Source organism: Alligator mississippiensis, chromosome 9 (assembly GCF_030867095.1).
Source record: "Alligator mississippiensis isolate rAllMis1 chromosome 9, rAllMis1, whole genome shotgun sequence".
NCBI classification, from domain to species: Eukaryota; Metazoa; Chordata; order Crocodylia; family Alligatoridae; genus Alligator; species Alligator mississippiensis.
In genome coordinates this window covers 1,670,652-1,694,825 of record NC_081832.1, presented here as the reverse complement: position 1 = coordinate 1,694,825, position 24,174 = coordinate 1,670,652, and the positions used below count along the sequence as shown (strand labels likewise).

Sequence of the window (24,174 nt, the reverse complement as noted above, 5' to 3'; positions counted from 1 at the left end):
CCCACCTGCCCTCGTATACAGCCTCAGGGCTGGATGGTGAGAGGCGGCTCTGCCTGGGCCTGGGGCAAGGAGCCCAAATTGCTGCCATTGGACCATGGAAGGCCGGTGGGAGCAGAGGCCCCCCCGGGTGCCACAGCAACCACTCCAGCCATGACCACGGGGGTTAGGGGAGGGCCAGCTGGGCCAGCCCGGGTCTGGGCAGCTGCAGCCTTATCTCCTGGGTGCATGTGTGTCATGCCTGAGGCTACCAGGCTTGTGCACACACGTGTTTGGCGCCACACTGCTCATGTACACGTGTGAGGCCACCAGGCTTGTGCACAGACATTTGGGAGCACCCTGCTCATGCACGTGTGTTTGAGGCTACCAGGCTTGTGCACACACGTGTTTGGGGCCACACTGCTCATGCACATGTGAGGCTACCAGGCTTGTGCACAGACATTTGGGAGCACCCTGCTCACACACATGTGTTTGAGGCTACCAGGCTTGTGCACATGCATGCTTGAAGCCATCAGGCTTGTACACCTGCATGTTTGGGGCCACCCTGCTCATTTGCACGTGTGTTTAAGACCCCTGGGCTTGTGCACATGCATGTTTGGGGCTGCTGGGATTGTGCACACGTGTGCTCAGGGCTGCTGGGCTTGTGCACACACATTTGGGCAGGCTGCTGGGCTTGTGCACATGCATGTTCAGGGCTTGTGCACATGTGTGTTCGGGGTTCCTGGGCTTGTGCCGACTTGTGTTCGGGGCTTGTGGTCATGCACGTTCGGGGCTGCAGCCGGGTCCCCAGGCCCAGCTGCCCCTTCCCAGCCCCAGAGCTGGGCTCCTACCCCCCCCCCCCCCAAACACCTTTAACTTTCACATCCTGTTGTCTTGGCAGCCCCACAGCCCAGGTCAGCGCGGAGCCGGGGAGGGCAGGGAGAACAATGGGAGATCAGTGCGGGATTGTGAGAGAGAGCTGGGCTGGAGCCGCTCTGTCTGGGGCTCCCCATTCTGCCCTGCCCAGGCTTTGTTCAGCTGCAGAGGCTATCAGTGCTTCCTGCTGCCGCCAACAATACCTCCGCACAGCTGGGCTCTGTTTCATCTGCTTTACAGGCCACACATTCAAGTGGGGGGATTGGCTGGGGGGGGAAGGGGAGAGCCAGGCCTCAGCATTCACACTGCTGTGTGCAAGGGGGGAAGGGGCCGGGGGTCCCCACTACCCCCCACCCCCGCATTTGGGTCTGGTCTCATCCTGCTTTGGGCAACAGGGGGGCTTGTGCCCAGCAGGTTTGGAGGAGCCCTGCAAAGGCGGGGAGCGGGGTCTGGTGACGAGAACCAGCTCGGGGCATTGGGAAGCTCTGCAGGGCCACAGGGTTGGGGGGAAGGTGTGAACCCCTGCAAAGGCCATGTTGGACACAGGGAAACTGAGGCGTGCCATGGTTAAGTGACTTGCCCGTGGTCATGCGGCATGTCGGTGCCAGCTGCAGACCCCTGCCAGCTGCAGGGCCCTGGCGCTGGGGGTCGCTGACCTGGCATCACAAGGTGGCTGTTACCAACCAGGCTGCCTCTGCCCCAGGCTCTGGTTGGGCACCATTGCCATGGACAAAGGGGCATCGGCTCCCTCCTGGGGGTGCCCTACCCCGGGGGTTCAAGCCAGGAAGGATCCATCGGTCTGGTCCGTGCTCCGTGCTGCCCAGGCCTCGCGCATGGCTCATGCTGAAGGATGCTCCTGAACCTACCTTTGCCTCTGCGCGCCCTTTCCAGGGCAGCGCCGGCCGGCATCACCTGCAGGAAGTGAAACCTGGGAGTCATCTTCGGCCTTTGAGTTCCCAGAGAGGCAAAAATTGCTCCGGGAGCAAAGCACCCATGGAGCAACCTCTGCCGGGTTCGGCGCTGCGAGAGCACCATGGGGAGGAGGCCAAGGTGGATCCTGGCCAGGATGAGGGCAGGGAGGCAGTGCTGCGTGAATCCCCCTGGGCACCTGGCACCTGGCATACCTGCTCTTACCCCCATGGCACGACGGGGCTTGTGCCCGCACTGCTTTGGCAGGACTGGGGGGTGAGAGCTGGGTGCAGGGGTGGGAGCTGCAGCTGTGCCCACCCTGCCCTGGCACCAGGGCCTTGTCGTTGGCGCCCCTGCTCTACCTGGGAAGACCCGGTGCCTCTGCCAGCTCGGGGCTCAAGCCTGACCCACAAGGCCCTTGGGTCTGGGGTGCCCAGCAGCCACCCCCAGCTCATGGACATGGAGCAGGGGCAGCCCAGGCACTGCGGGGCGACCTTGGGGAGCCATAGCCCTGCACCTCCTCACCAGGCCTGAGCTTCCCCACTGGCCCCATCGCTCCCTGCACCATTGCGGGGGGAGCCCGGGTCTGGGGGGGGGCAGCAAGTGTGCCTGAGCATGTGAAATTGTGTGTGTTGTAAAGAGTGTGTGTGTGTGTATTAAACTGTGGGTGTGTTGTAAACTATGTGTGTCAAATCGTATGCATGTGTCAAACTGTGTGTGTCAAATTGTCTGTTGCAAATCGTGTGTGTGTGTGTGTGTGTGTGTGTGTGTGTGTGTTGTAAACTGCGGGTCAAATCGTATGTGTGTCAAACTGTGTGCGTGTCAAATTGCGTGTTGCAAATCGCGTGTGTGTGTATGTGCGTGTGTGTGAAACTGCGGGTGTGTTGTAAACTGTGCGTGTTAAATCGCGTGCGTGTCCGTCTCCCCCGCCCCCCGGCGTTACTGTCTCTTTAACATCCCGCCCCGGCGGCGTGGCGCGGGGCCCGAGGCCACGCCCCCGAGCTGCCATTGGCGGGCGGAGACGCGCGCCGGCCCCGCCCCCGCAGGGCAGGGTATAAAGCAGGCGGCGCGGCGGCCGGGCGCCACCACTGCTGGGTCCTGCCGCCGTCGCTCCCGCGGGTCCTATCGCCGCCGGCTCAGCATGAAGGTGTCGAGCGCCGCCGCCGCCAGCCCCAGCTGCGCGCTGCCGGGCGTGCGGGGCGCGGAGCCGGAGGCGGGCCGGGCGCGGGGCCGGGCGCTGCTGGAGCCGGCGGAGCAGGCGGCCGCGGCCGCGTCGCTGCTGTACGACATGAAGGGCTGCTACTCGCGGCTGCGGGCGCTCGTGCCCACGCTGCCCCGCCACCGCCGCGTCTCCAAGGTGGAGCTGCTGCAGCACGTCATCGACTACATCTGGGCGCTGCAGCTGGAGCTCGACCTCGACCTGCCGCCGCCCGCCCCGCGCGACCCCGCCGAGGTGCGGCCCCCGGGCTGCGGGGAGGGGGGACAGGGGCAAGGGGCTGTAATCCCCCTAGACAGTGCGGGGTTGCAGGGGATTGGGCCAGGGATCAGGGTCTGCCGTGCAGGGATGGGGCAGGGGACAGGGGCTGCTCTGCTGGGTTGGGATATGGGGGGCTTGGGGTAAGGAGCAGGGGGCTGCCCTCCTGGGCTGGGACATAGTGGGGTACAGGGGGATGGGGTAAGAAGTAGGGTCTGCTGGCCTGGGATGGGGTGGGGGGGAGGAGGGGATACAGGGGAGTGGGGTAAGGAGTAAGTGTTGCCCTCCTGTGCTGGGGTATGGAGCAGGGATGCCCCTCCTGCACCTGGGCCTGACTCTTGCCCCCTCTGTCCCCCCCAGGCAACCTGCGTGAGCGCGGCTGACCACATCCTGTGCCGCTGACCAGGAGGACTCGTGGTGCTGAGGACTAGCTGCCTTGTCTCCCTGCCTCCCCTGGCAGGGGGGAAGGGGTCTGGAAGGTGCTGTTCCCCCTTCTTCCACCCCCTCAGCTGGATTCACCCGAGGGGAAGACCCCTTGAGACCCCCGGCAAGCAGAGCTGAGCCTGGGCGGAGATGAGACCCAGGACCCGCCACGCGGGGCAGCAGCCCTGGCACTCCCGGGGGCATCGGAGCCATGGAGGCTTCTCTGTAGGGGGGTCACGTGCTCCCATTGACTTTTTTTTTCTTTTGAAAAACACTGAAGCCGTGTGCTTCTCAGACGCCTGAGAAGGGGCCTGTATTGTATATTACAATGATGCTGCCGAGAATATTGTTCTACAATAGCTGGAGTTTTGTTATTAAACAAATACCCATGTGGAGCTCGGACTCCCCTGCTTCTTGTGACCCCGAAGCCCCTCTCCCGGCCCTGGGGGAAGTGGCCCTTGGGGTGCAGCTGTCTCGGACCCAACCCTAGGCTGTACGTGGGTGAGGCTTGGGGCTGAGTCAGTGGGTACGGGAGCTTCCCCACCTGGCGCTCAGCCCTGCCTGTCAGAGAGGCCTGTTCCAGCTCTGCCGGCTGCTCAGCTTCACACACACACACACACACACACACACACACACACACACACACACACACACACACACACAACAAGGCTGTTGTGCTGCGCAGGAGGCAAGTCCCGGCTGGCCTCTGGGGTTTAGCATTCCCAACCGCAGGAGTGGAAGTGACCCTGGCAGCCCCTACCGTGGGGGGCTTGGAGGGGGCAGGGGGCGTATGTCATGGGCCCCTCAATGAACCATAGGCTTGGGCTGAGCTGTGCTGATTTCCAGGTGCTGCAGGCAAATCCCTGCAGCTGTCCCAACTGGTCCCTGCTCCCAGCACTGACTCTGGCCTGGGCATGGGGGTGGGGGTGCTGGTGTAAGGACACAGACAAGGTTCTTGGGGTAAATGGGATCTCTTATTAGACCAACTGAGTTGTAAGAAATTGTTCCTTGCAAAGTTTGGGGTGTTTGTGCCCAAACCCCTGCAAACAACAGTTTTTTCCAGCTGTTTAGCTGGTGTAATAAAAGAGATCATGGTTACCTACGTCTGCCGGCATGTGTTCTCCAGTCCCTGGGGCAGCTGGAACACTTCCTGGGGAAAGACCTACGGACAATCCCAGCTGTGCCCATCCTGGTGTATCCTGCAGAGAGCTTCCCTCCCCCAGGGCCATCTGTGAAGCAGGCTCCCAGCAGCTCACTCCTTTAAATGGATGAGCAGCAACCCTACGCCCTTGAATCTTGTGCAGGGCACAGCATGACACCCCTGCCCCATCCAGCTGTTAAACCCCCACCAAGCTTTGGTCTCCAACTGTAGGACTCTTAAAAGACCCTTCCCTTGGCCTCACCCGTTGCCAGCCAAAAGCCCACGTGCGAGGCCAGTTCCCCATGGGATCCAATGGGTGTAGCGCCAGCCGGGGGGCTTGGGGCTGGGGGGGAAGCGGTTTTGGTTGGAGCAACGCTGTCTCCCCCTGCTCCGCGCCTTCCCTCCTGGCCTGGGCCCAGCCCATCTGGAGCCTGGCGCGGCCTGCCTGTTTGTTAATGCTTCAATCAGCTGTGTGCGGAGGAATGCGCAGCTCTTTAACCTGAACTTCCCAGGTGTACGGAGGCGCCGCTCTGTCTGAGGCTGCAGGCCCTTCCCAGGCTGGGAGCCTGCCTTTGGCACGGAGCGCCGGCTCCCCCTCCGCGCCCGCACACACGCTGCCTTGTAGCTGCTAACCGTTACGCCCCCACAGCTGCATCCCGGCCCTGGGAACGCGGCGCCGTTGCACAAGAGGCGCAGGCATGACACACAAAAACTCCCTCTTCTCCATGCTGGCGAAAGAATGTGCTTAACCCCTTCCCAGCGAGGCTGGGCCCAGCCGGGGTCTCTCTGGCCCGGCCGAGCCGGGGCATGCAGCGATGGCTGTATTGATGGAGGGAGAGTTTCCCCTAACGCGTCCGTTTTGCAGGGATTTCTCTTCCTGCGCTTCCTGGAGACTGGGGAGCCGAGTCCGGCAGGGAGGGCTGGCTAGGTCAGCGGTGCTGGGATGGGAAGGGGTGCGTGCCCCACTGTGCTGGCAGTCCCTGCTTGGGGAGCACCCTGGGACCCGAGTGTTGACGTGCTGCTGGGGATGGCTGGATGCTTCCAGCTTCTGTGCTTGAGGTCCGGACCTGGGATCTGGCCCCACGCACTCCCTGATCTTGGGTGAGTCACTTAACCCCTTTCCATAGAGGACTGGAAGGCCTTTGGGGCAGGGACTGGCTCTGCCCCTCTCCCAAGGAGGCCCCAATCCTGTGCAACGATCCTGTGCAGCACGGCCTTGGCTCGCCGTGACGCTCCAGCATCAGCCTCCCTCTGGACCGCGCTGCTCTAAGAATAGCGCGCTTCCCGGCACCGGGGCGGGTGGCCGCGTGGGGGGACGCAGGCCGGGGCCGGGGGCCAGCAGGTCCCCAGCGCCGGCCCCTGGGATGGAGAAAGGCAAGGCGCGCTGCTTGAAACCCGGCGCCCCCAGGAAAGCCCCGGCCAGAAGCAGCATCTGGTTTTCAGGGAAGGCCTGGTCTTGCCCAACTGCTCCAGCTGGGCTGGCGGAGGGGCTGCCCCCGGCCACCCGATGAGTCAGCAGCTCGGCCTGCGCATGGAAACTGAAGCGGGAGGGCTGGTGTGCGTAGGGTGCCGGGGCGCCGGGGTGCAGCTTCTTTGGAAAGCCCAGCGCCGCCTGCATTTCCTGCACGGGCCCTTGCAAAAGCCCCACACGGAGCAGGGGAGAGCGGCACTTCTCCGAAGGAGGAAATTGCCTCAGAGGGGGTTGTGCAAAACCAGCCCAGCTGTGGGGAGGCTGCAAAGGGTGAGGACGTGCCCTGTGCTGACCTCCGCTGGCCCCGTGCATCCTGCCCCCCGGCCGCCGTAGGAGCTGCAAGAGGCTTGGGGGTGAGTCAGATGGGAACAAACTCCCACCTCCTCCTCCCAGGTGCAGAGTGGGGAGGCAGGGCTGGGGTGTGGCATGGTCCATGACTGCACCGGGTCCCTCCCCCGGGCTCTTGGGCCACGGGACCATCAGGATCCTGTCCCACGCGCTGGGGGGCATGAGCTTCCTTCCCCCTGGAGCAGTGGTCTCACTGGCTTCAGGCCCCTGGTAGCCCCACGGGTGAATGGGTCCTCTGCTAGGGTCTCTGCTCTGGACGGGTCCCCAGGGCCGATGGAGGGGCCCGAGGGGCAGGATCCAGAGCTCCGCCAGGCCCACATACAGTGCAGCTTTTTACCGTGTCCGTGGTTAAAGGAGCAGATGTGCTCTAGCCTGGGGTGAGAACAGAGCCATCCAGCCCAGGCAGGGAGATGCCAGGCAGTCCACGAGGAGGACCAGGGGCTAATTGAGAGGGCCATGAAGGGAGCAGCCTTGGAGGTAATGATGGGGTCAAAGAAGACACCTGATGCTTGGCAAGGAATTGGTTTCACCTGGCCCTGAAATGCAGCTGTCTCTGGGGTGGAGCCTAGTAGGCAGCAACGCTGAAGCAGAGCATTGAGAACCAGGCAGCGCCAGGCCCAGGGTACGAAGGCCTTTCCCGGGAGGGCTGAGCTGGGGGTCGCGGAGGCAGGAGCCCTCCCCTGGCTGCAGCCTGGGCCCGCAGGGAAGTCTCCTGTCTGGGGCATGGTGCTGCGGGGCAGAGGTGTACCCAGCCCCATGGTGGGCTCCGGGCTGGGTCTCAATCTGCCTGGCCCTGGGTGGGCCCAGGGCAGGGGCTGGCAGGTGGGACAGGGAAAGGGCTCTCCAGGCTATGCAGCTTTTGATGGAGCATCTTTGGTTTACATGCAAGCACCGGGATGACCCCAGTGGACGCTGCAGCCACGGCCCAGCTTTCCCAGGGCCCTGGCCTGGCGGGGCTGGGGGTTGCAGGGGGCAGGAGGGGAGTGGAAGTCACCAGGGCTGGGGCAGGAGCAATGGGCACAGCGTGCCGGGAGCCCCAGGCCTATACGCTGGTGCCCTCTGCCGATCTCTGAGCTTGTTACAGCTCTCGGAGGCGGCTGGGAGCGCTTCGTGCCCTGGCCCAGCCTTAACCCTCCCTGCCTCCGCAGCTTGGGATGCATTGACTTCCTGGGAAAACCTGTCCTGCCGCAGTGCCTGCAGGTGGGAGGAGAGGCAGGACAGCCGGGCTCCGCGCCTGGCTCTGCCATGGCCCAGCCTGGTTAAGCTGCTGCCTGCTTTGCCTCCCTGCGCCAGGTCAAGACAAGGAGCTGCCCACCCGGTCACCGAGGATGGCCCGGGTGCTGGTCCTGGCCCTGCTGGGCACTTGCTCTGCATCGCAGGGGACCTCCGCCGGCCTCACAGGAAGCCCAGGAGTACGGTCTGTATCTCTGTGCGGTCAGCACCCCGTTCCCCACTGCCCGGGCTGGCTCCACATCAGCAGGGCGAGCCGGGAGGGGTCCCCTTCATCCTCAGCAGGGTGAGGAAGGAAGGGGCAAGGGTTCCTGTGCCCCCTGCCCCAGGGCAGCAGTTCGGGCTCGAGCTGCTGAAGTCAGTGCACAGAAGGAGCTGATCCCAGACCTGAACGGCTCCTACAGCATCCTGCTCTTTGGGACCGTGGCCTACTCCGTGTCCCGGTAAGACCCGCCGACCCCCTTGCTGCTGCTGCTGCTGCTGGGGGCTGTATCGAGGAATTAACGGCCAGACACGCTGTATTGAGCTTCTTATTGATCAGTGGGAGACGGGGGTTAGAACAAAGGAAGTTAGAAATAGGCCTTGAGTAAACCAGAATAAATCGAGTTTCATCAAATTTGGGTTTGGGGACCCTTTTAATATCCATCTAAAATTACTTAATCCTAATGTATTGGCTGAATTTCCAAATCTACTCACGGTAAATGGGGCTGCAGGGGAGCTTTGCTCTTAACCCCACTGCTGCCCATCTGCTGGCACGTCTCGCGTGATCTGCAATAGTCTGTCACGTTCTGGGCTAATAAAAGTTTGCCAGCAGCTGCTGCCAAGTGCGGCCTGAGCTCAGGTGACCGGCACAGGGTAAATCGTGAGCCATGGTGAGCAGTTGCCACCTGAATTGAAGTGGTACCACCAGCTGGCGATGGGGCTCCCAGGACTGGGCATGGTTCTCGGGCACCCATAGCCGATGCCACCTCCCCAGTGACGGTTTTCCCACGTACTGTTGCCTCCTCCCTGTGGGAGGCCGTCGCCTTCTCCGGGTTTGTAATCCTGCGGATACAGGCGCGCCCCTCGGAGTGGCTCGGGGCTCCCCCCTCGTTGCGCACAGCTGTTGCTCGGTGGACAGGCCTGCCGGGGTTGCTCTGCTTTGTGCAATTGGTCTTGAAGTGACTGGACTCCCCGCAGTTGAAGCAACCCTTCCTATCCAATCGGGGGGATCAGCCGAAGTTAAGAGTAACAAAAAATTGTTTTTCAGATCTATAGGGAGTAAAAGGAAGGCCCAGGGCAGTATAGGACTGCTACTGAACGGGCAGAAGCAATCAGTGACAGACGGGGGGACAAGGCTGAACTTGTCAATGAGCTCTTTGCCTCCGTGTTCCTAAATGAGGGGCAAGACAAGTCTCACGATGGGATCGTAGAGAGACAGCAGCAAGGCGCCAGACTGCCATGCGTAGACCCTGAGATGGTGCAGGGTCACTTGGAGGAACTGGATGGGTTTAAGTCGGCAGGCCCGGATGAGCTCCATCCGAGGGTGCCGAAGGCATTGGCTGATGTCATTGCACGGCCACTGGCAAGAAAATTTGAGCACTCGTGGCACATGGGCCAGGTCCTGGAGGACTGGAGGAAGGCCAATGTGGTCCCCATTTTCAAGAAGGGGAGGAAGGAGGACCCGGGCGACTATAGGCCGGTCAGTCTCACCTCCATCCTTGGTAAAGTCTTTGAAAAGATTATTAAGGCTCACATTTGTGAGAGCCCGGCAGGACAAATTATACTGAGGGGAAACCAGCACGGGTTCGTGGCAGGCAGATCGTGCCTGACCAATCTAGTCTCTTTGTATGACCAGGTTACGAAACGCCTGGACACAGGAGGAGGGGTGGATGTCGTGTACGTAGACTTCAGGAAGGCCTTCGATACGGTATCCCACCCCATACTGGTGAACAAGTTAAGAGGCTGTGATGTGGATGACTACACAGTCCGGTGGGTGGTGAATTGGCTAGAGGGTCGCACCCAGAGAGTCGTGGTGGATGGGTCGGTCTCGACCTGGAAGGGTGTGGGCAGTGGGGTCCCGCAGGGTTCGGTCCTTGGACCGATACTCTTTAATGTCTTCATCAGCGACTTGGACGAGGGAGTCAAATGTACTCTGTCCAAGTTTGCAGATGACACAAAGCTATGGGGAGAAGTGGACACGCCGGAGGGCAGGGAACAGCTGCAGGCAGACCTGGATAGGTTGGACAAGTGGGCAGAAAACAACAGGATGCAGTTCAACAAGGAGAAATGCAAAGTGCTGCACCTAGGGAGGAGAAATGTCCAGCACACCTACAGCCTAGGGAATGACCTGCTGGGTGGCACAGAGGTGGAAAAGGATCTTGGAGTCCTAGTGGACTCCAAGTTGAACATGAGCCGGCAGTGTGACGAAGCCATCAGAAAAGCCAATGGCACTTTATCGTGCATCAGCAGATGCATGACAAATAGGTCCAGGGAGGTGATACTTCCCCTCTATCGGGCGCTGGTCAGACCGCAGTTGGAGTACTGCGTGCAATTCTGGGCGCCACACTTCAAGAAGGATGCGGATAACCTGGAGAGGGTCCAGAGAAGGGCAACTCGTATGCTCAAGGGCCTGCAGACCAAGCCCTACGAGGAGAGACTAGAGAAACTGGACCTTTTCAGCCTCCGCAAGAGAAGGGTGAGAGGCGACCTTGTGGCTCCCTATAAGTTCATCACGGGGGCACAGAAGGGAATTGGTGAGTATTTATTCACCAAGCCGCCCCCGGGGGTTACAAGAAACAATGGCCACAAGCTAGCAGAGAGCAGATTTAGATTGGACATTAGGAAGAACTTCTTCACAGTTCGAGTGGCCAAGGTCTGGAACGGGCTCCCAAGGGAGGTGGTGCTCTCCCCTACCCTGGGGGTCTTCAAGAGGAGGTTAGATGAGTATCTAGCTGGGGTCATCTAGACCCAGCACTCTTTCCTGCCTATGCAGGGGGTCGGACTCGATGATCTATTGAGGTCCCTTCCGACCTGACCAACTATGAATCTGTGAATCCGGGCCCATCCCGCGCTCTGCAGGGGAGGCCGACCCTCCCATTTCGGGACTGGCTGAGAGTTACCACACGTCTGGGTTTTCCCAGACGTGTCCTCTTCTTTTTTTTTTTTTGCCCCCTGTGCTGCGGAGCAAGGTGGCTGAAGGGGTTTCCTCTGGCATCTCGCACCCACTGATGGGGGATGGCAGAGGGTGTTGAATAGGAGAGGGATCGCACCCGAGACCCAGTCCCTCGACTTGCATCTACCTAGTTGCTCTATTGCATGTTGAGACCTCCCCTGGCAGGCGGGACGGGGAAAGGGCTCTCCAGGCTCTGCGGCTTTCGACAGTTTAAATGCAAGCACCGGGATGACCACGGTGGAAGCTGCGGCCGTGCCCCTGCCTGGACGCCCAGCTTTCCCAGGGGCCTGGCCCTGCGGGGCAGGGGGTTGCGGGGGCAGGCGGGGAGTGGAAGCCGCCAGGGCGGGTTCTGCACGGCTGGGGCAGGAGCAATGGGCACAGCCCGTCGGGAGCCCTAGGCCTATACGCTGGTGCCCTCTGCCGATCTCTGAGCTTATTACAGTGGGAGCGCTTCGTGCCCTGGCCCGGCCCTATCTCTCCCTGCCTCCGCAGCTTGGGATGCATTTGACTTCCTGGGAAAGGCCTGTCTTGCTGTGGTGCTTGCAGGTGGGAGGAAGGGCAGGGCACCTGGCTCTGCCACAGCCCCACCTGGGCAAGCCACTGCCCCGCTCCGTGCCTCAGTTTCCCCTGCTCTTCGATGTGGACAGTCCGGTTCGCCCCTCAGGGTGGGGCGGTCTGAGTGCGGCTGGTGCAAGGAGCGGGGTGGGGGGGTTTGTCCTGGGTTGCAAGGTTGCTCCTGGGCCAGGACGGAGCGGGAGGGACGCTGGGAGTAAGAGAGCAGATGCGGTGACCCCGGGGAGGTCTGGGCTGAGACAGGCTGGGTCTTGGAGGAACTGCCCGTCTCCCGGGGCCTGACGGGCTTCTCTTTCTCTCTGGCAGGTGGATGAAACCGTTGCTGCTGCGTGGAGTCCCGCGGGTCCTTGGCCCTCTCCAGCCCTGGGGAATCAAAAGGGGGCACGTCCTTGCCCCAGGGAGGCATGGCCGAGGGCAGCCCCCTCTCTGCCCACCGGGCTGAGACTTTCCCAAACAACCAGCTGGCATGAACCGGAGCCCAGAGCAAACAGAAGCAAGCGGCCTGTGACGCCTGAGTAGGACCGAGGGAAAAGGATGTGCATGCCTGAGCACACGTGTGTGCAGGCGTAGGCATGTGTGTGTGGGCGAACTTTAATGCCGGGGGGGTCCTGCCTCTGCCTGAGGACATCCCTTCAGCTGCAGTCGTGAATCCCCTCCGCCTGGGCATGCCTGGGGGGAGCTGGCCTCGTGGCAAGTGCTCCCGGGGCAGCCGCCCCACAGCATGCGTGACTTGGTGCCAGGGCATTTCCTGGGACGCCCGGATGTGTGCCCGCCGCGCCCTGTTCCAGCTTCCCGGGACTCTGGGACACATGCTCAGCCTGTCCCTTGCGTGCAGGCGGGGGTGACTCAGCCGGTGACAGGCTGTCAAACCCAGGGAATATCTGGTCTGACCAGATTTGTCGGGAGCTGAGAAGCCGGGCAGCCAGTGCCAGCTGCCGGAGACAGGACAGGGGCTCTCCTGCTGGGACGCAGCCGGCAGAGCGGACCCCGTGAGGAGCCTGAGCCAGGAGGCCAGCAGGTATGGGCATCCTCTCTCCCATGGCCAGGTTGCAGGTCATGGCCACGCCACCGCCTTGCTGCACGGTCCAGAGGGGCACTGCTGGGCAGAGCATCGGGGCGAGTGTGGACCAGGCACAGGGCCCGCCGGTATCGGCGACCACAGCTGTCACGGAGGCTTGCTCTTTGCTCTGAGGACGTATCACCTGGGGCTCATTAGCCAGGGCTCATCAAGGCTGGAGAGGTGGATACCTGCTCCCGGGAAGGCGGAGAAGGTCTCCCAGACATCCAGAGGATGGCAGGCAGCATTACCAGCTGCCTCGGGCCTGGGCACCTTGCAGCAGCCTGGGCGGGGGGCAATGCTGGATGCAGGGGGATGCCGGCGTGGGGGCGAGCACTGCGCCAGCTAGTCCTATATGTTGCAGAGACCCAGCGGGCATGTGGACTTCCTGGCTCAGGCGTGTTTTTTCCCCCCCCATGAGAGGGAGACCAGCCTTCAGCCCCCACTTTACCTGTGCTCTCATTTCCGAGAGCAGGGCTGGGCTCGTGGCGCAGGTCGAATGACCCTGAACTGGGACGGGGCCAAGCCACGTGCAGCTCCGGGGCAGGTAGGGGAGCTGTGGTGGCCAGTCCCGGATGTTGGGCATGTGCTGCTGCAGCGGAGCCTCACGGGCTGGGGTTGCAGCGAGCAGAGCAGGTCTCAGGCCCGGAGAAAACCCTGCGGAGGAGCCCGTGGGGAAGCCAGGGACTCCGGCGGGCAGCCGCCTGGGCGCAGGGCTTCCCTGCTGAGTCACCGCATTGGGCAAGGGCGGGTTTCCAGCGCCACGCATCCAACACTGGGGTCTCACGGGACAAACCCTCCACCGTCACCAGTGCTTCCTGGCCGGCATCTCCCATGAGACATCCCTGCTGCCCCAGGGACACCGGGGAGTGCGAGGTGCCTGCGGCAGACAAGGTCCCGTGAGTCCCATCCTGGCTCCAGGCTGTTGCACAGCTCTGTGGAGCGGGACCCCCGGACCCTGTCCTGCCGTGGGGCGCTCACTGCCTGCTCTGTCTCCCCGCGCCAGGTCAGGGCGAGGAGCTGCCCGGTCACCGAGGATGGCCTGGGTGCTGGTCGTGGCCCTGCTGGGCACTTGCTCTGCATCGCAGGGGACCCCCGCCGGCCTCAAGGTGCGCGTGACGCAGGAAGCCCTGGAGTACGGTCTGTATCTCGGCCTCAGCACCCCCCTCCAGCTCCCCGCTGCCCAGGCTGGCTCCACTTCAGCAGGGGGGAGCTGGGAGGGAAGGGGTAGGGGTCCCCGTGCCCCCTGCCATGTGCCTGCCCCATGCCTTATTGCAACCCCTTGCCCCTTCCCCCCGCCCAGGGCAGCAGTTTGGGCTCGAGCTGCTGAAGTCGGTGCTGCAGAAGGAGCCGATCCCAGACCTGAATGGCTCCTACAGCATCCCGCTCTTCGGGACCGTGGCCTACTCCGTGTCCCGGTAAGAGCCGCCGACCCCCATTGCTGCTGCTGGGGGGGCTGGAGCTACGGCAGAGGGGTGGCTCTAGGGTCCCGGCTGTCCCTGCACAGACCCGCTGGGCCCAGCTTTGTGCTGGGGGTCCCCTTAGTACCCCGCTCCCTGGTGCTTGCCATCCTCTGGTGTGCGGTTGTCTGACCAGGATCCTCTCACCTGCCCCCAGCTCTGACCCCTTCCCCTCCAACACCTTCCTGGCAGCAAGGCTTTCCCAGAAAGACTCCCTTCTTTCCCTGTGGGGCTTTCCAGGGGTAAGTGGAGAGGGCGGGAATGTCCCGAGTAGCTCAGCACCCAGCCGGATGAGCCTTTGGCCGACTCTGGCCAGGTAGAGGGCGGGGAAGCGTCCCCCAGGCTGCAGGGACTTTTCTGGCACACATGTGAATGGAGCACGTGCAGACACGCGTGCATGCATTTCTCACACATGCACAGAGCCCGCGGGCGCTTGGAGTCTGCAGAGAGCAGCCTCGAGCTGTGCCTCTGCCCCGCGTCCCTGAATCCGTGGGGTTTCCCGACATCCCCGGGCTGCCCTAGCCTTCCTGGGGCCTGACCTGCCTGCCTGCTGCTGTGCAGGGTCCGGATCCAGGAGCTCCAGCTGAACGAGTCGACCGTGGGCTTCTCGGAGGGGACGGGCGTGCGGCTCGTGGTCCAGCACGCCCACGTCCGGCTCGGCGGCGATTGGGCGGTGCAGACTTGGGCTGTGTGAGTGCTGCTGGGGGGGGGTCCCGTCTGCACCCGGGTCTGGCGTGAAGGATCTCCACACCCCAGGGAGGGACAGAGCCCGCTCAGCCGTGACCCGAACCCCCCGACCCCAATCCTGCCCCCGCCGGCTCTCGGGGTGCGGGGGGCTGGAGCCAGCTGTGCGCACTTGGCTGGAAGCGCTGACGGCTCCGTGCCCCCAGACACGACAGCGGCTCCTTCGACATCTCCGTACACGACCTCTCGCTCTCCACCGTGCTGGGCGTGAGCCGGGGGCCCGGCGGGCACTTCTCCGTGTGGAGCGACAGCTGTGAGTCCAGCGTCCACAGCTTGGATGTGACCTTCCGGACGGGCGCCAGGTAGGCCCCAACCTGCCCTGACCTTGCCCCCCGTCCCCTCCCCAGGGGTGCCCGGGCCCGGGGGCTCTGCGGGACCTGCGTGAGGCTGGAAAGCTGCCCCACGCTCATGGCTCCGTGCTCCGTCTCCCCGCAGCTGGCTCTACAACCTGTTCACAGGTGCTCTCCGGGGACCGCTGCAGACGGAGCTGAACAAGCACGTGAGTGTTGGCACTGCTAACCACGCCTCTCCCTCCCGTGCCGGACCCGGGGTGGCAAGCCAAGCACTGGGTCAACCCCCCCACGGCCGGGTAACCAGGAGTGCAGACCCCTGCGCGGCTGCTCCGGAGCAGCTCTGCCCGGGGTGGACTTTGTAGTGGACGCACCAGTTTGCAGGGAGAGAGGAGCAGACGGATGGGGGTGGGTGCCCTGGTGTAACTCTCCCCGCCACCCGCCTGGCTTCCTGAGGGCTGGCCTCGCCCCTGAGCAGAGGGCCTTGCCCCCCGCGGGGCAAGGCCATGCATTGTGTCCGTGCTCCAGGGCAGTGACTCCCCACCAAGGAGCTAACACAATCCAGGGTGCCACAAGGTCCTTAGCACTGCCAGGCATGCCAACACCTCCACGCGACTTGCAAGATGAGCCCGGAGGTTTCAAACCAGACCCCAGAGCATGACAAGCCCTGGCCTGTCTGGGGCTGTCTGTGCTCTTGGCGACAGAAGAATTGCTCTGCTCTTTGTAGTCAAAAAACGAGGGAAAGCAAAGAGCCGGGGGGGGACCCGGAGTCTAACGGGGTCGGGCACTCGCCCGAAGCCCTGCACTTTGTCAGCAGCAGCGCTAGGCTGTTATCCTCCGGGAAACCACCCCTGCAGGGCAGTGCTGCCCAGCGTGCACCTGCATCAGTGCAGATCATTTTCCACTCCTGCGCGGGATGAAATGCGCCCACACTTGCCCCCGCGGCCCCATGTCATGCTGGATGCCCCCGCGTCACGGCTGCAGGAGCGAGCGGCTCCCAGCAGTGGCCGTTTGGGGACAAATCTCTGTCTCGGGAGTTGTTCTGAGCCCAGGGAAGGAGCCGCCTGACCCAGGAGGTGCCTGCAGGGCAGACCCTTCCCTCCTGCCCTGCTCTGCCCCAGAGCTGCTCTGTTTGCTGGGGAAGGGTGTCTGACCTGCAGCCTTCTTGCTTTCTTCCCCCAGCTCTGCCCAGAGCTCAGGAAAGGGGTGGAAAGGCTGGAGCGCGTCCTGGAGACCATGCGAGGTGGGTCGCGCAGCGGCAGAGCCAGCGCGGCGGGGTGGGGGGAAGTCGGGGCTTGGGGGCCAGGAGCCGGGACCGGTGTGACTCCGGATCAGCTGCTCCCTGCAGACACAGAGGCCCAAGCAGGGCTGCCCCGCTCTGCTCCGACCTGACTCCAGCCTCCCGGGGCAGGGGTTGGGCCTGGAAGTCATGGCAGGGGGGAGAGCCCTGCTAACCCCTTGCCCTAACCCCTTGCCACAGTCTCGGCTCAGATCGACCCCGTTGCTGAGCTTGACTACTCCCTGGTGCAGCGGCCCACCATCACCGCGCAGCACGGGGACGTGGATCTCAAGGTAAGGTCGCACCAGCGGCAGTCCCCCCTCCCCCCGTGTGCTGCTGCTCCTGGGGGGCTGAGAGCCCATAGTGCTGCCATCCCTCCAGGCTTGTGCCAGGGGCAGCGGGAAGCCGAGCTGCAGCAAGACCCAGCTCACGCGCTTCCCCGCTCCGCCAGGGCGAGGTCTACCGGGTGGGGGCCCCGCAGGAGAGCCCCTTCTCGCCCGGGCCTGTTCTGCTGCCCGGCTCGGATGGCCGCATGCTGCTCCTCGCTGCCAGCCAGGCCCTGGCCAACTCGGCAGCATTCGTGTACTTCACCGCCGGGACCCTGCAGCGACGCATCACTGACAGCATGGTACAGCACCCTCCCCCGGGACCCCAGCCCCGGGCGGTTCTGGTCCGGCGGGCAGCCTGGTAGAGCAGGGCCCTTTTCCTCCAGGCTTGGGGAGCTGAGACCCCTGCGTGTCCTGACTGGGACGGTGGCTTTGGGGGCAGTGAGGGATGCGCATGGCCTGCACCCAGCTGGGCTGTGCTGGAGCAGGGGGGTCCTGCCACCCCCGCAGGCTCCCTGCCATGATCCCCCAGTGACCCTGCACCCGGCATGTGCCTTTCAGATCCATAAGCGGTCCCCATTGCGGCTGAACACCATGAGCATGGGGGTGTTTGCCCCAAAGGTGAGTCTGCCTGGAGCTCCCCCCAGCCTGTGCCCCGCTCCTGGCGTCCTGGGTTTAGTACCACCCGACACACGGGCGGGGATGGCTGCGGCCGTGCGCCGTGCACCTGGAGAGGTCTGGCTCCAGGCCCAGTGCCGGGGGTGCAATCCCATCCATGCCGCGGCCCAAGCCCTGCCTCTCCCCATGCAGCTGCTGGCCTACGTCCCTGCCCAGCCCATGGAGCTGCACCTCGCTGCCCGCAAGCAGCCGCTGCTGAGCTGCCGGCCCGGCGCCCTGGACCTGGCGCTGTTTGGCACTGCCAAAGCCTTTGTCGTCCTGCCAAATGCCACCCTGGCACCCGCTTTCCTGCTGGATGTCGTAAGCACCCGGGGCAACTGCTGCCCCCCAGCTAGCTTTGCAGGCTGGCAGGGGCAGGGCAGGGCCCCAGCTCTGTGCACAAGGGCACCAGGGGGGTGCAGGGCATCTGGATCGGGGGGCTCTGCTCCAGCCGACAGGAGGGACCTGCTAACGCCTCGCTCTGCTGACAGGATGCCAACCTGACAGGGAAGCTGCTCGTGGACTCGGCCAGGGTCGGGGGCTCTGTGGCGCTGAAGAAGTGAGTGCCCCTGCCCCTGCCCCTGTCCAGCATGGCCCATTTGGGGGGGGTCCCTATTGTAGCCCCAAGTCCAGGAGATACCAGAGCCCAGCCCTGCCCTGGAGCTCCCTGGGCTCCTCTTCCCCATCCCAGGGCCTCAAGGCCCGATGCCCAAGGAAGGGCAGTGCTGGATCTCCATGGGTTTTTCCTCCCCAACCCCGTGCTCTGGGGTCTGGCTGCTGCCACGTGATCCTGGCCATGAACTTGCCTCCGTGTCTCCTACAGCTTCAGGATGTCCCAGGTGGAGTCGCACGTGGGCCCAGTCAAGGTGAGTGACAGCAGGGGAGGCTCAGGTCTAGGGGGGCGGGGGTGACCCAGCCGAGCCACCTGGAGAGCTTACCCCTGCGCGGGAGAGAGTCGGGCAGCCCCATGGAGACACCGGGCACAGCATGAGTACTCTGCTTGCACGCACACCATGCCCATGACTGGCACGCCCATGCATGGCACACGGTGTGAAGGACGCAGCTGCATGTTTCTGCGAGTGCACCCCAGGCAGGCTGTGTGTGGGAGCAGGGGCTGGGCACAGAGCGCCAGGCACAGCTGGGGGACGCCCGCCCTGCTCTCACTGGTGCCCCCGTGTCGTGCAGGTGAAGGACCTGGAGGCTGTGATGAACCTGGCGCTGCGGGCGGTCGGGATGTCGCTGGTCAACAGTGAGTGCTAGCCTCTCCCCTCCCCTGCCCCTACCCCAAGGGGCAGTTCCTCCCCCCTCACCGCTGCCCCTTCTCCCCCCCAGAGAGACTGAAGAAAGGCTTCCCGGTGCCCAGCTTCCACAACATCAGCCTGGTGGAGCCCCACGTCAGCATTCACGAGGTGGGTAGCACTGGCATTGCCATCCCCCAGCCCCGATACAGCCCTGGGGAATTCCCACCCACATGCCCCCATGCTCTGTCTCTGCAGGGGTTCGTGCTGGTCGCCACGGACATGCGGTATGAATCTGAGCGCCCGAAAGCAGCCGCCCAGTGCTTGCCTTGACTCCGTCTGGCCTCCCTGTACCACCACCGTGCCAGGACCCTGCCCTCGCCCGAGCATCCCCGCACAGACCGCTGGCTCACAGCCCCTCTGCCCACGCTGGGGGAGGTGGCAGAAGGATTTTGTAGCCATGCAACTAAACGGGGGTCCTCAGCTGTCTCTGCCTTGTCCTTCTACCGGCTCCTGCGTTCCCCCTGCGCTCCCCTTCCTCCGAGCCCCGTGGCTGCCCCTGCCATCCTCCAGTCTCTGGTCCCCGTGGAGGCCGGGGGGAGAAGGGGCATCGCCTCTTTGGCACCCTGGACACAGAGAGCCACCTGGGGGCTGCTCTAACGGGTGGGCGGCTGCCGGGGCTTTGTCACCTGCTGAGAAGAGCTGCAAGGAAGGGACCCCGGGGGCTTCACTCCTCCCCGGCTGGAGCTGGACACACCTGCACGGGGGGCTGCAATAAGGGGCTGGAGGTCCATGCCTGGGGTGCCTGCTGTCGGAAAGGCAAAAAACAACTGGGAATTGTGAAGGACAGGGAGCTGGTACAAATCCACGGTGCAGTCATGTCTCGAAGCCTGGGCCTGGCTCGGGAGAGAGAGAAGAGCTAGAGCAGGTCCAGAGAGGGGCAGCAAGGACGAGGAGGGGCTGGAGGGGCTTCCCGAGGCCAGCGCTGGCTGCAGCCCAGGCTGGGGCTGTGACTGGGCTGGGCCAGTGCTTTTGCTGGGCCCAAAGCTGGCGCGTCTTGCCCCCTGCTCCCGTGCACAGTGGGGTCAGGAAGGGATTTCCCCCCTGGTCAGACTGGTCCAGACTGGGCGGTTGCCTTCCTCCGTAGCTGGGCCACGGCTATTGAGGGTCTCATAGCAGCAATGCTGGGAGCTGCGCCCCCCTGCCCTGTGCTTTCCCGGGGGCAGGGGCAGGGGTGCCTGTGTCAGAAATCAGCCCTGGTGTTTGTGCGGGGCTGAGCCTGCCTCGGACAGGCTGTGCCCCCCGCAGCTCCCCACCAGCCCCCAGCCCCAGGCGAGGGGAGGCGGTGGAGGCGGGTCAGAGACGGGGCAGGGGAAGGCTCCAGGCTTCTGCCTCTTGTGGGCTCAGCTCGGGGGCAGGGGGCAGCTGGAGTCCCAGCCCGGGCTGGAGGAGCCTGCCGCTGGGTCTGGGAGCATCCTCGCTCCAGGGGCCGGGGCCGGGGCCGGGGCCGGGTGGAGGAGACTCGCCAGGCGCGTTTGGGACGAGGCGTGGTGCCAGCTCCGTCCAGCTGCTTCGGACCCGACCCGGCTGATTTGCCCCTAAAAACCCAGCCCCGACCCGGCCCGCCCGCCGCCCGGGGCAGGGCCGGAGGAGCGGCTCGGCCGGCCGGCCGGGCCGGGGACTCTTACGGCGGCGGAGGGCGGCCGGGGGTCCGCGCTGCCCGGGCCCCGCCGCCGCCGCCGTAAGAGTCCCTGGCCCCGCGCCCGGGCCGCCGCGCGCCTTCCTCCCAGCTCGGCTGCAGCCGCCGGCCTCGCCCGCGGTAAGTGCCGCCCGGGCCGCGAGCGGGGCCGGGGCCGGGGCCGGGGCCGGGGCCGGGGCGCGGCGGGGCCCCCGGCACTGCCCGGGGCCGCCCCCCACCCCCGGCTCCTTGTGCAAGGGGAGCTGCCCCCGGCGTGCCGCGGCGGTAGAGGTCACCCCGGACGGGCGCTCGCTGCCAGCTGCCCCGGCCGAGCCGTATATGGAGGCAGGGCCCGGGCCGGGCCGGGCCGGGCCGGGGAGGGGGCTGCCTCCGCCGCCCGGGAGCTGGAAGAGCTGCTGGGGCCCGGGCCGGCCAGGGAAACGGGCCCTGCCAGGAGCGAGGCGGCCGGAGACCCGCTTGGGCAGTGCCCCCGCAGCTGGCGAAGGGGCACGGGGGCGCCAGCCGGGCCATCTAGTCGCTCACAGGAGGCAGGGTCCTGCCAGCGCCCCGGGGCAGCCGCCCCATGGGGAAACAGGCACAGAGAGGGGAGGTGCCCAAGGCCGCTGGGGAAACCAGTGGCAAAGCTGGCAATGGGACCCAGGAGTCTCTGGGGGAAACATCCGGCTGGCCCCCCGCGCAGCTCCCCGCACCTTGCAGAACAGGCCTCGCCAGCACCGTGGGGAGAGCCGGGTCCGTCACACCTTCCTGCACCCGCAAGTCGGGGGCTCGGGGCCTTTCTCCCCCAGCCTGGCCTGGCTGGGGGTGGAGGGTAATGGAGTCCTACCCCCATCACCGTCCTGCACCAGGCCAGGCAGGGCTCGCCGGCACCGGCTGCGAGGAGGAGGATGGTGCCCCCGTTTCCAGGCCTCTCCAGGGGAAGGGGTGCTCATTGCAGCGGGGCATGTGCCTCCCACAGATGCTGTCACTCCCAGTCCTCCGCGCGGGCTTCCTGGCCAGGAGAGGCGTCCTGGGCCTTGCCGCCGTCCGAGCAACACACAGCCATGGCAAGTCTGGTAAGAGGCATCTCCGTGGACGGCTGGGGCCTTGGCTGCACCCCGAGCCTGGCCGGGGCAGGTGGAGGCTGTGGCCATTGCTGCCCCCCACAGCTGCACTGCTTCTCAGGGGCTGCAGAGAGAGCCATGGCCTCCACTTGGGCCAAGGCTGGGGGACCCGTACCCTCTGGGCACTCCCTGCTGCGGGCTGCAGCTACCAGCCTCCGCAGAGGGCCCCAGGGAGGCTGCTCTGCCCTGGGAAGGCAGGTGGATCCTGGCCCCAGCTCAGCCCAAGGGCGTGAGGCCACGTGGGGCCTCCTTCCTGCCCCAGAGCATGGAGCCCACAACTCCCCCCACTAAAGCTGGCTCAGACCAGCCTATCCCAGCCCCGCCATGGCACTGCAAAGCCTGGGTGGTGGAGGAGGAAAGGAGGTGGCACATGCCAGGCAGGGAAGGGATCGTGTTCAGGGCCCGGAGCCTGGCTTGGCTTGTCTTGGGGAAGGGGTGTCCTGTCCCCTCCAAAGTCTGGCAGAGCTGGAGGTCAAGGTCAGTGGCTTGCCCATGCAATCCTGAGTCTGTCCACGAGGTGGCACCAGTGCCCCATTAACCCCTTCCAGCCCCTTGCCTTAGCCCTGGTATTTCAGGGTGCTGTTGCGGCGCCAGGTGCTGTACAAAGGCAGCAGTGCCCGGAACGGGCTCCTGAGATGCAGGGGGGCAGTTCCTGAGGGGGGCTCTGCCCTGTCTCCGCAGTTGCCATCCAAGAGAACATGTCGGTGCCCCATTACATTGAGAAGCGCAACTACCCGCTGCCTGATGTCCCGTACCGCAGGGACCTGAGTGTGGACGAGAAGGCGCTGATGGAGAAGCAGAAGGGCTCCTGGAAGGAGCTGAGCAATGAGGAGAAACTGGCCCGTACGCAAGAGTCCCGGGGAGCGCGGTTGGGCTGTGGGGAGGCTGGGGAATTGCCCTCTGCTACTGGGAAGGGGCTTGGCATCTGCATGGCTCCCAGCACCCATCTCTTGAGCCCCGGGAGCCCCTTGCTCTGCGCCCAGGCCCATGCACTGCACCGCAGTCACACCCGGCTGTGGAGGGTGCCCCATTCCTGGCAGACCCAAGATCTCCTTTGTGCTGGGAGAGGCCCCCAGTGCAACAAGCCCAGCCAGGGTGCAAGCTCCAATGCTGCGCATCCTGCTGCCGCAGGTGGAAAGCCCCAGAGATACCTGAGCCAGGGGGTAGCTCCTATCCTTCCCCTGCCAGCAGCCCTGCCACACAGGGCCCTTCACCCCAGTGGCGAGAGGTCAGGTGCCAGCAAGAATCCACCCAAGTGGCTGAGACGTGGGCCCTGATACTCAGTCAGGAGCCCAGGAAGCTGCTCCTAGGGCAGGGCACTTGTCCTGGGTCCCAGGCAGAAGGGCCCCTGGCATGGCCTGACCCCCGCCGTTGTCCCCAGTCTATCGCATCAAGTTCTGCCAGACCTATGTTGAGATGAACCGGCCATCCAACGAGTGGAAGACCATCCTCGGAGTCACCTTCATGTTCCTCGGCTTCACAGGACTCATCTTGGCATGGCAACGGTACTATGGTATGGCCACGGGCTGGTTTGGGAGCTGGGAATGGGGATAGCAGAGCCTTCCTGCGCCATGTCCTGGGTCCCGGCTCTGTGGCAGGCCTGGCCTGGGCAGGTGTAGGAGCTGCTTTTCTGGGGGGTCAAGGAGCCAGGGAGGCAAGAGCAGGGTGCTGGGTGCATGAGGGGTCTGTAGGGCTGAAGAGCAATATCCCTGGCTGGGCCCAGGCTGCACCGAGGATGCTCAGTGGCTCCCAGCCAGGCCTGAGCAGAGCCCCTAGCCTGTGTCCTGCTCTCCACCAGGCCCCCAGGGGTCTAAGCCCAGCCAGGGCCAAGGTAAGACTGCACACCCAGCCTTGCTCAGTACCCCCGTGAAGCATCCTGCAGGCTCTGGGCCAGCAGCGCAGCTGCATGAGCAGGCGTTCAGGGAGCAGAGGCGTTCAGGGAGCCCTGGCCAGGGCTGATGCTCCAGCACTGCCAGGGCGTGGGCAGCCTGGCCTGGTACGTGTGGGGCCTGGGAGCAGGAGGCCCCATCCGGGCCTGATCCTGAGGCCTGCGGGACCAGTCTCAGGCTCCCAGCCCTGGGGAGTGGGGGGGAAGGTGACACCCTGGGGGACTGAGCTGGTGGCAGGCCGGTGGAACCCAGGTCTCCGGGGGCTGGTCAGCATCACGGTGGTCTGCTCTCACGAGCTGCTGTGTCCTTGTCCCTTGCCAGTGATACCCAACAAGCCGCACACTCTGTCGGACGAGTGGAAGGCCAAGCAGCTCAAGAGGATGCTGGACATGCGCACGAACCCCGTGGAGGGCCTCGCCTCCCAGTGGGACTACGACAAGAATGAGTGGAAAAAGTAGGGGGGCCCTTCTCTGCCCTGCCAGCTGCCCCCGCAGGATGTGCCTGCCACTGCCCTGCCCTGCCCGAGAAGGACGTGCCCGCCAGAGGCCAGCGCCAGGCCGGGGCAGAGGCTGTATTGCCAGCCCCTGGCTCGGCCCCTGCCCTGCTAAACCGTCTCTCTGGTGCCTTCATCCACGTGCCTTGTCCTGCGTGGGGTGGGAGCTGGCCCAGGTGCTGGCCTGCCCCATGGGGGCTGTCCCGGGCCCTGCCCTTCTCTGCTTCCTGATTAGCACCAGTTTCAAGGGCACACCAGGCAGCTGGCACCTGATTGTGCAGAATAAATCACTACGGTTGACCCCAGGCTGTGGCAGCTGTCTTGTCCGAGGTGAGGGGAGCCCCAAGACCCCTAGCTTTCCAGTCGT

At 64.6% G+C, this 24,174-nt stretch overlaps 3 protein-coding genes across 6 annotated transcripts; all 3 read left to right on the top strand.

Annotated features, from left to right (window-relative positions):
* Positions 1–2,848: 2,848 nt before the first annotated feature.
* Positions 2,849–4,053, top strand: ID1 (inhibitor of DNA binding 1). Its single transcript, XM_019500324.2, has 2 exons — positions 2,849–3,214; positions 3,596–4,053. The coding sequence occupies exons 1-2, from the start codon at positions 2,903–2,905 to the stop codon at positions 3,635–3,637; spliced, it is 354 nt and encodes a 117-aa protein (XP_019355869.2). The 5' UTR covers positions 2,849–2,902; the 3' UTR covers positions 3,638–4,053.
* A 1,281-nt stretch (positions 4,054–5,334) lies between these two features.
* LOC106737498 (bactericidal permeability-increasing protein) lies at positions 5,335–19,115 on the top strand. 4 transcript variants are annotated; one of them, XM_059713136.1, is made up of 18 exons: positions 5,336–6,623; positions 7,912–8,035; positions 11,882–12,593; positions 13,639–13,772; positions 13,936–14,050; positions 14,654–14,782; positions 14,983–15,138; positions 15,272–15,335; positions 16,309–16,369; positions 16,607–16,698; positions 16,857–17,033; positions 17,293–17,352; positions 17,542–17,709; positions 17,880–17,947; positions 18,212–18,254; positions 18,574–18,637; positions 18,721–18,797; positions 18,885–19,115. In XM_059713136.1, exons 4-18 carry the CDS (start codon positions 13,670–13,672, stop codon positions 18,957–18,959), a joined length of 1,452 nt encoding a protein of 483 aa, XP_059569119.1. In that variant the 5' UTR covers positions 5,336–6,623; positions 7,912–8,035; positions 11,882–12,593; positions 13,639–13,669; the 3' UTR covers positions 18,960–19,115. The 4 variants fall into 4 exon arrangements, with proteins under 4 accessions (XP_059569120.1, XP_059569119.1, XP_014452366.3 ...); XM_014596880.3 differs by having other exon boundaries at positions 7,912–8,291; XM_019500336.2 differs by having other exon boundaries at positions 5,336–7,240; positions 7,912–8,291.
* A 1,102-nt stretch (positions 19,116–20,217) lies between these two features.
* Positions 20,218–24,112, top strand: LOC102559681 (cytochrome c oxidase subunit 4 isoform 1, mitochondrial). The gene is made up of 5 exons (XM_059713138.1): positions 20,218–20,445; positions 21,281–21,377; positions 22,107–22,268; positions 22,807–22,938; positions 23,636–24,112. Exons 2-5 carry the CDS (start codon positions 21,281–21,283, stop codon positions 23,770–23,772), a joined length of 528 nt encoding a protein of 175 aa, XP_059569121.1. The 5' UTR covers positions 20,218–20,445; the 3' UTR covers positions 23,773–24,112.
* Positions 24,113–24,174: the final 62 nt, after the last annotated feature.

Excerpts from the sequence above, each read along its gene's own strand:
- LOC102559681 (XM_059713138.1), top strand. The coding sequence starts at position 21,281 with ATGCTGTCACTCCCAGTCCTCCGCGCGGGCTTCCTGGCCAGGAGAGGC. Across the intron at positions 21,378-22,106 it reads ACACAGCCATGGCAAGTCTG|TTGCCATCCAAGAGAACATG; the intron begins GTAAGAGGCATC and ends CTGTCTCCGCAG. Across the intron at positions 22,269-22,806 it reads CAATGAGGAGAAACTGGCCC|TCTATCGCATCAAGTTCTGC; the intron begins GTACGCAAGAGT and ends CGTTGTCCCCAG.
- LOC106737498 (XM_059713137.1), top strand. The coding sequence starts at position 13,670 with ATGGCCTGGGTGCTGGTCGTGGCCCTGCTGGGCACTTGCTCTGCATCG. Across the intron at positions 17,948-18,211 it reads GGCTCTGTGGCGCTGAAGAA|CTTCAGGATGTCCCAGGTGG; the intron begins GTGAGTGCCCCT and ends TGTCTCCTACAG. Across the intron at positions 18,798-18,884 it reads CCCACGTCAGCATTCACGAG|GGGTTCGTGCTGGTCGCCAC; the intron begins GTGGGTAGCACT and ends CTGTCTCTGCAG.
- ID1 (XM_019500324.2), top strand. The coding sequence starts at position 2,903 with ATGAAGGTGTCGAGCGCCGCCGCCGCCAGCCCCAGCTGCGCGCTGCCG. Across the intron at positions 3,215-3,595 it reads CCCCGCGCGACCCCGCCGAG|GCAACCTGCGTGAGCGCGGC; the intron begins GTGCGGCCCCCG and ends TGTCCCCCCCAG.